The sequence below is a fragment of the Chroicocephalus ridibundus genome, chromosome 2 (genome assembly GCF_963924245.1).
Source record: "Chroicocephalus ridibundus chromosome 2, bChrRid1.1, whole genome shotgun sequence".
Classification (NCBI taxonomy): domain Eukaryota; kingdom Metazoa; phylum Chordata; class Aves; order Charadriiformes; family Laridae; genus Chroicocephalus; species Chroicocephalus ridibundus.
The window spans coordinates 100,983,841-100,991,528 of record NC_086285.1 but is presented as its reverse complement, the minus strand read 5'-3'; the positions used below and the strand labels follow the sequence as shown (position 1 = coordinate 100,991,528).

General features: G+C 45.9%; 1 protein-coding gene across 1 annotated transcript; it reads right to left on the bottom strand.

The window, feature by feature from the left end:
- Nucleotides 1-1,056: 1,056 nt before the first annotated feature.
- Nucleotides 1,057-6,855, bottom strand: IRX1 (iroquois homeobox 1). Its single transcript, XM_063326318.1, has 4 exons — nt 6,123-6,855; nt 2,464-3,478; nt 1,824-1,896; nt 1,057-1,445 (listed from the first exon to the last, which is right to left on the bottom strand). Exons 1-4 carry the CDS (start codon nt 6,384-6,386, stop codon nt 1,388-1,390), a joined length of 1,410 nt encoding a protein of 469 aa, XP_063182388.1. The 5' UTR covers nt 6,387-6,855; the 3' UTR covers nt 1,057-1,387.
- Nucleotides 6,856-7,688: the final 833 nt, after the last annotated feature.

Sequence of the window (7,688 nt, the reverse complement as noted above, 5' to 3'; positions counted from 1 at the left end):
CAACAGATCCCTGAGCGATACTTTACCGATAGCCCTCTTTGCTCGCGATGATTTTGCAGCTGAATCAAGATCAATGTTCTGATCTCTGACAAGAATTTTATTAATATTTTATTTTAAAATCTCATCTTGTTTCCGACAAGTCCATGTTTGAGGTTGGTTCAGTTTGGATAGGGCGTCACCACATTATTTCTTAATGACTTTCCCAGCTGCTTCTTTCCATTTTCCACCATCAACAACCATCTGGTATCTTATTAGCACCTCAATGCTCATTTAGTGTTCTCATTTAGGAGAAAAAAGAGGTAAACACTCAAAATATTACACATTTTAACGGACCGTCTTTGGAAGATTAATGCCTTTATAAACCGATAGATTGTCTCTCTCTCTATTTAACCAACAGATCGGAATCGCAGAACTTTCTTCTGGGAAGTGCAAGGGCTGCCATGTTTTGGTTTTTTTTTTTTTTTTTTTTTCTGCTAAAACAGTGCTAAATCTCACAGGGAAAAATCTTTCACAGTCATATTTCCTCTGTGTTTATTCAAAGCGTAAATCGTTACAAATAATTCTGTTTCCTAATCTATTATTTTTTTTCGGCTTCGGTCGGAATGTATACCAAAGCACTGAAGCTCTTGATCCAGTTTAGGAGTCGGTTTGGACAGCAAAGTTATACACTAGGGAACTGTGAGAAAACTTGTCCCTTTCATTTTCAAGAATGTATTTTATAACGTAAGTGGAAGTCAGATCCATTTGTGTTTGGAAAATGGATACTACAGAACACATCTGATTCATCACAACTGAAAAAATAACTTTAATTTTACTGGTCAAGAACCAGCTTCACTCAGCTTCGTAAATTTACTTGTATGAAAAGGGAAGCTCGCAGCTTGTTTTCGACAAAATAGCTACAAGTCTCATTAAAAGCTCGGACCTGGTATTTTAAGTTTCAGTTACCCAAAGGCAAAGAGACTTGACTTTGTAGAAAACAAATTATAAATGTTTGAATAGATTTGTAATATATGTATAAGATCTGCAGCAACAGAATACATACCTGAAGAGAGCTCATAATTTCATTTAGTTTATTAGACAAAAATATATGATTTAGACAAGTTTTGCTGACGCGCTATTTACAATCTGAAATCACTCTATATACAGAAAAAACACAAACACATGGGAAACATTTACCAAACAAATAATCCAAGAATGGTTAGAATAACACGATCTGAAATGGTACAATGAAGAAGGGGATCCATCTACAGATTTGTGTAATCGCTTTTATGGATTTGCACCACCTTATTGCAAAAAGAGATTGATGGGAGTCGTTTATATCGTTTCCTTTTTTTTTTTTTCTGTCCTTAATACCAGTCTCTGTAATATTTTTCACCAAACCATTTAATCAAGCAGAAGGGAGAGCTGTTAAAATTCTCGGTGTTCCCTCTTGCTGAGCCAAAGAGCTGCAGGGGGGAAGGGAGGAAGGAAAAAAAAAAAGACGTAACAATCTTTCAGTAAAAAAAAAAAAAGAATCCTTTCCTATAATGGCCTGTCTATTGCTATAGCATCCTAGTATTAGTTAGTTGCACAGAAATCATTGTCACTGGTGTAATTAACACAAGATCTTTGAGGTCTGTTAAGTTTCATAAAAGTTACAGGCTGGCTATGTACAATTGCAATTTAGCCTAACTTTGAAAAGATTACAGCAACTTCTGTGTTTTTCTTGTTGTCTGTATGTATTATTATGGTGATGATTAGGTGTTATAATTAGTCTTTATTATTCAAACGCTCTGTTTCACATAAGTAACATTCCTGCAGTGAAAACAAACAAACAAACTCACTTGTCACGGACAGGCTGGAAGGGCGATTTTAGTGGCTGAGGTGGGGATTCGGTTCTTGGTACATTTTCTCTTTCTAGGAAGAGACAGAAGAAAAAAAAAAAAGAAAATAAAAACAAAACAAAACAAAACCAGGAGAACCATTTTAGAATAACAACAATAAAAATCTGGACAGTGTACAGAGAACACACCTCCCTCTCACCCTCTTGTTCAGACGTGTGTAGGTGTATATGTGTGCGTACGGCACTATTCCCTACTTTCAATATTTAAATAAAGGAGTATTGCAAGCTTTTCTTGCCACATTTTTGACTGTCATTGAAATTATTGGGAGATGAGGGTCGGGAAGGAAAGCAAAACTCAAAGAATATGTTTCACAGCACTGTTCCTGCATTCTCATCTTATTTGATGGGCGTATAGGGTGAGCATGTAATAGCCCACATGAAATGGGCTTAATGTATGCAATCAACATGCTCCAGGAAAAAAATAATAATAATAATAAAAAAATCAACGCTAGGGTAATCTGTAACTCCGTTAAAGGCAATCAGTTACACCAGGGCTGAGTCTGACACCATTGCTCAAGGAGAAGTTCATGTGCATGTGTTGAGGGGGGAGGGGGGAGGTGGATGCCTGGTGCATGCATTACCTATGTGTTTGGGACTGGTCCTCTCTGAAGGTTTTTCACTGCTTAGGGCTCCCAGGGTTGCTGTTAACACAGAAGGTTGTTGCTGGGCCTGGAGGTGGTGATTGTGATGAGCAGCGTGGTGGTGATTTACTCCCAAAAAGGACCTCACATTGAGTAGGGAACTCTGAGCAAGGAAAGCCCCATTTGTCCAGTTGTGAAATTTGCCAATCTGGCATGTGTAGAGTCCATGGCTAGGGAGAAAAGCGGGGTGCTGTATCTGTGGAGAAGTGTGGTTAGCTTGGGGAGGAGGGGGCGGAGGGGGAGAAGATTTCAGGGCTCCATCGGGACTGGTTGCCGTCTCTGCCAAAGACCAAATCTTGGGTTTGCTGTGAGATGGCATCTGTAAATTGTTCTGTCCCCCGGGACTGATGATTCGCGTGCTGTTGTCAGAGGCCTCCTTCACCATGGCCAGCGTGTCTTTGGGTTTCAGCCCTTCAGACCCTGACAGCGCCAAATCCTTCTCCTTTTCCAAGTGCTCCTCTTCGCTGCTTTGTCTCAGGAGCTCGGGCTTCTCCTCCTCTTCCTCGTTGCTCTGCTCCCCATCATTCTCGTCGATTTTATCTATGTCTATGCTCTCCAGGTCGATTTCCTCGTCGTCTTCGTTCTTCTCGGGGTCCCCCTCATTGTCACTCCCGAAGAGGTTCGCATCTTCTTGATCCTTACTCCTGGAGCCCCAGGTCACCTTGTTCTCCTTCTTGAGTCGCCGGCGGGCGTTGGCGAACCAGGTGGAGACCTGGGTGAGAGTCATCTTGGTGATGATGGCCAGCATGATCTTCTCGCCCTTGGTGGGGTAGGGGTTCTTGCGGTGCTCGTTGAGCCAGGCCTTGAGGGTGCTGGTGCTCTCCCGGGTGGCGTTTTTGGGCCGCCCCGGGTCCCCGTACTGGAACTGTCCGTAGGGATAATAGCCGGGGGCAGTGTGGGCAGCAAAGGTAGCAGGGTGGACACCCGGATTATCTTTCAGCTCGTACTGGGAGCCCTGCAACACATTCAGACAAGCGGAGAGGAAAAAGCACATCAATTATCTCGTTAGCGTCTCTAACAGACCTGAATAGGCTACTCCGGGAGCCGGAATACGCCTTTGAGCGGTGCAAAGGGTCTTCACGGGCAAATTCGGCCCTCCCCGCTCCAGGCTCTTCACGTTTAGATCAGACAGAGGTATTCCCAAATGATTCCCCCCCCCCTTCTTGCAGGGAAAGGAAAAGAGAGGGGCTAAGCTGGGCTCTGACAGACATCATGCGTATTTTCTCCGCAAACCAACTCAAATCAAACGCTGGAAATGCAGCAACTTCGCATTCGCCCAGGCGAGACAATTTATTGTGCCCTCGAAATTATCAGGCAGAGAAAGCAGGTACTACAGCACAGTTACAAACTCATGCCTGCGCACAACGCCGCATTTATCTGCAAAATATCCAGGAGGATATTACAAATGCACACAGAGCATTCGTCTTTGGCCCCAGATCTGCCTTTAAAAGGAGTTGGCGTGAGAGGAGACTGGGGAGATGAATGCACAACTTCAGTACGAAGACACTTATAATGTAAGAGATTTTCCACACACAAGCCAACTCCCCCCCCTCCCCGCCTCTTTCACCCCCCAAATCATACACTAAGATTCTGGTGTAAAACATTAACTTCTAACTGTTAGAAGCGCCTTTAAACTCTGGAATTAAAACTGACCCACGCATTGTAGAGTATGGATATGCAGACACTTTATCTCATAAGTTTTACTTTGATCTGGGCAGAGCAAACACAAATTGTTTACAAGCGTTTAGAGACGGTGATTTATTTGCAATCAATATTCTTTTTATCATCAGTAGTAAAACACAGCAAGTCAAATTATCCCATCAGGTGTTTTGGTAAATAACATTTTATCTTTCTAGCAACCTCATTAGGCCTCATTATTACCGCAAATTGTCCAGATATTAACTTATTATTTTAGCTCGTGATTTATAAGTGCTCAGAATTTTAGAATTTCTTTCAAAATATCACTGTCATGGTAAATCACTGTAGCAAAACACCAGGATACTTTGCGAGTAGGAAAGGGAACTGTTCCTATATAACTAACGTTTAAAGCCGTTTTCTTTTTTTCTTGCTTCTATTACAATCTCGCGCTTTTTTTTCCTAGTCCAGAAATACATTCTTAGTATTACTCTTGCGAAATTTCTGTCAGCCTTAAAAATGAACCTCTTCGAAAATGTCCGCGAGGAAACTAATCTAACTTTGTCAGACAGTTAAAAAGGAACATGTATTTTAATTTCAGAGACAACGCTTATACACAAAGAGAAGCCCGATGTAATTTTTGTAATGTGTTACAGAGAAGGCTTTTCTGCACTCCCTTTATTCCGCTGTCTTTTGTTATTGTTGCTGAAATTATATTTTTTTATGTAATCTCTGATGGGAATTCTTTTGAAGAAGCCACTTGTAAATCACTCATTGCTTCTGTCTCAACTTTTACTGCATTTCCAAAATCAAGGTTAAAAAAAAATAGTAGGAAAAGCATGCTGTTAAAAATGCCTTCGCAGGAAATATTTGCAGCACAAAATGATCTGTTTTCAGATGCTGACCCTGGCTCAACACCGTATCTAGCTACTTGCCTACACATATGTATTAAAAACCCTCACAAGTTACGCCTTGCATGCACCCAGTTATCAATATTCACACTTCTATGTTTCGGGAAAGAGAAAAGAGGGGCATTTAGAAATTAAGTGGAACCTGTGCGTACCGCCGCCGATAAATTTGGAGATACTAGGAACGAAAATGTTTCAACGACACCGGAGATAAAACCAGCTAGTTAAAAAAAAAGATGTTTCACTTTCTCACTATTACATTCTAAAGAAATGGGGAGGGGGGGGGGAAGGAAGGATCCGAGGACAATCTGAGTGACGGCAATTTGTTTTAGAGTTAACGCCAATATGCCTTTCTGCTCCGATGAATATAATGGGATGTAGATGCCCTCCTTCGCTTGATGCAAATCCGATCTATGATACTCGCCATAATCTGAGTATGAAAAGTTCAGGGAACGCAACGGGCCGTTTTTAAGGCTCAAGGAAAATGTCTGGAAATAGACGGGCGTACCGGCCACCGACACCGCACTTTGGCCTTTCGGACGGAACCTGTTTCTAGCTCGGCGGCAAAGAAAAGAACGGGGCGGAAAGAGGAGCGCGCTGGAAAGCCAATTGCAACCACAAGGACCGACAATATCACCCCGTCAACACCACCACCAATAACAACAAGGAAAAAAAAAAAAGCCGAGTTGCTAGGGAAAGCCGACAAGACGGAGGCAGGAGCCCTGCTCAGCCCTTCCACCTTTCCAAGAAGGAAAACTCCGAGGAGTTTTGCCCGGCTGGAGCGACGAGGGCGGATGGGGGACTGCTCCTGCAGACGGAACCCGCCGCCCCCGGGCCCCGGCCGTGCTCTCCCTGCCAGACCCGCCGGCAAACACACACACACAGACACACACACACACACACACGCTCCCTGCTCCGCACCGGACCCCGCTCCGGGCGGGAACGGCCACCGCCGCCCCCCGCGCTCGGTTCCGCGACCCCCCGCCCGCCCCTACCCCCGTCTCCCCCTGCCTCCCGCCGCGGGGGCGGGGGGGGGACATCCCGGCGCTCACTCACCATTTGGGAGAAGAGGCCGAGGTCGGCGGTGTAGGGCAGGAAGGCGCTGTAGTTGGGGGCACTGTAGGGGCTGGCGTACATGCCCAGCACCGAGGTGACAGCGGCCGAGCCGCTGCCCAGCTCGGCGCCCGCCGGCCGGCCCGAAGCGGCGGCGGCTGCGGCGGCGGCTGCGGCGGCGGCGGCCAGCACCCCGGGCCGGTCGCTCCCGTACACCGCCTGGCTGGCGCTGAGATACTGCGGGTAGCCCAGCTGGGGGAAGGACATCTCCGGGGCGCGGGCACGGCGGCGGCGGCAGCAGCACTGGCGGCGGCGGCGGCAGAAGCGGCAGAAATATTAAAAAAAAAAAAAAAAAAGGGGGTGGGGGGGAAGGAATTATACCAAAAAAAAAAAAAAAAAAAAGAAGGGGGAGGAGGGAGCCTGAACAGCCGGGGAGGGGAGCGGAACAAACCCGGGCTTCTCTGGATCTCTCTTTCTTTCTCTCTCTCTCTTTTTTTCTTCCCCCCCTCTCTCTTTACTGGAGTCAGGCAGGGCGAGAGAACAGAAATCGAGCCGATAATTTTCTTTTTTCGTTCTGATTTCTTTCTGGCAAGAGATATATTGCAACCTAGGTATGGAGGAGGAGGAGTGTGGAAGGATTCAGTGGGGTGTCTTTCCTCAAATCTCGGCTCTTCTGTGCTCCTAAATCCCTTAGATGTGATCTGATCAACAATTGAGCTCCAACTGATGTGTCTGCCCTTAGGTCCTAGGCTGATCTTTCAGATACAATTTGAAGTTGATGTTTTGATTGGCACCCACTTGAGCCGCAAGCGCCGCCCCGCACTCCCCCCCCCCCCGCTCCATCGCCCCCCCTTCGCCCCCCTCGGTGCAGCACGTGGTGCGCAGCCCAGCCCGGGCCGTTTTCCTCCGTGCCTGCGTGTGCGTGTGTGTGTGCGTGTGTCCGCGCAGCTGCTCTGCTCTGCTGTGTGTGTGTGTATTTAATGTTTAGCAATGGGCTCCTTTCAGAAAAGCCCCCACTGCTGTATGACAACCTGTCTACACGATTTTACAGCTGTCCAACATTGGGGTTTTGCTGTTTCGCAGCCTTAGTGTGTCCCCTTTTAACAAAAACAACTGTGTTGCTGTTTTTTTTCCACCTTTAACATTGAGTCCCCCTTGTCGTCGTTGGACTCAGGAACAAACGAGAGTGGCCGTGAGAGGGAAAGGGGGCTTTGCAGCCAGGCGACTTGTAACAATTTACCACTAAAAAAAAAAAAAAGGAAGGCATATAAATAAATAAATAAATAAATGCGGTCTATCTATAGCAACCCACAAACGCCACACACACACACAACTTTGCTGAAAGTCACAAGGCTCCTAGCAGTTCTCCCCAGAAAAAAATCTTTAGTTAAAAAAAAAAAGACCCGCAGCGATCTCTTCCCGTCGCCCCCGTTCCCCCCCGCCCTTTCTCCTCCTCATGCCCTGCCGACCGATTGACACTCAGGGACAATTATCAGAGGCATTGCGACGGTTCTCGTAATATTAGCAATAAATAATCCTGCAAATCAACAGTGGCGACATGTATGCCGA

Excerpts from the sequence above, each read along its gene's own strand:
- IRX1 (XM_063326318.1), bottom strand. The coding sequence starts at position 6,386 with ATGTCCTTCCCCCAGCTGGGCTACCCGCAGTATCTCAGCGCCAGCCAG. Across the intron at positions 1,897-2,463 it reads GACCAGTCCCAAACACATAG|AAAGAGAAAATGTACCAAGA; the intron begins GTAATGCATGCA and ends GTCTCTTCCTAG. Across the intron at positions 1,446-1,823 it reads TTCCAGCCTGTCCGTGACAA|CTCTTTGGCTCAGCAAGAGG; the intron begins GTGAGTTTGTTT and ends TCCCCCCTGCAG.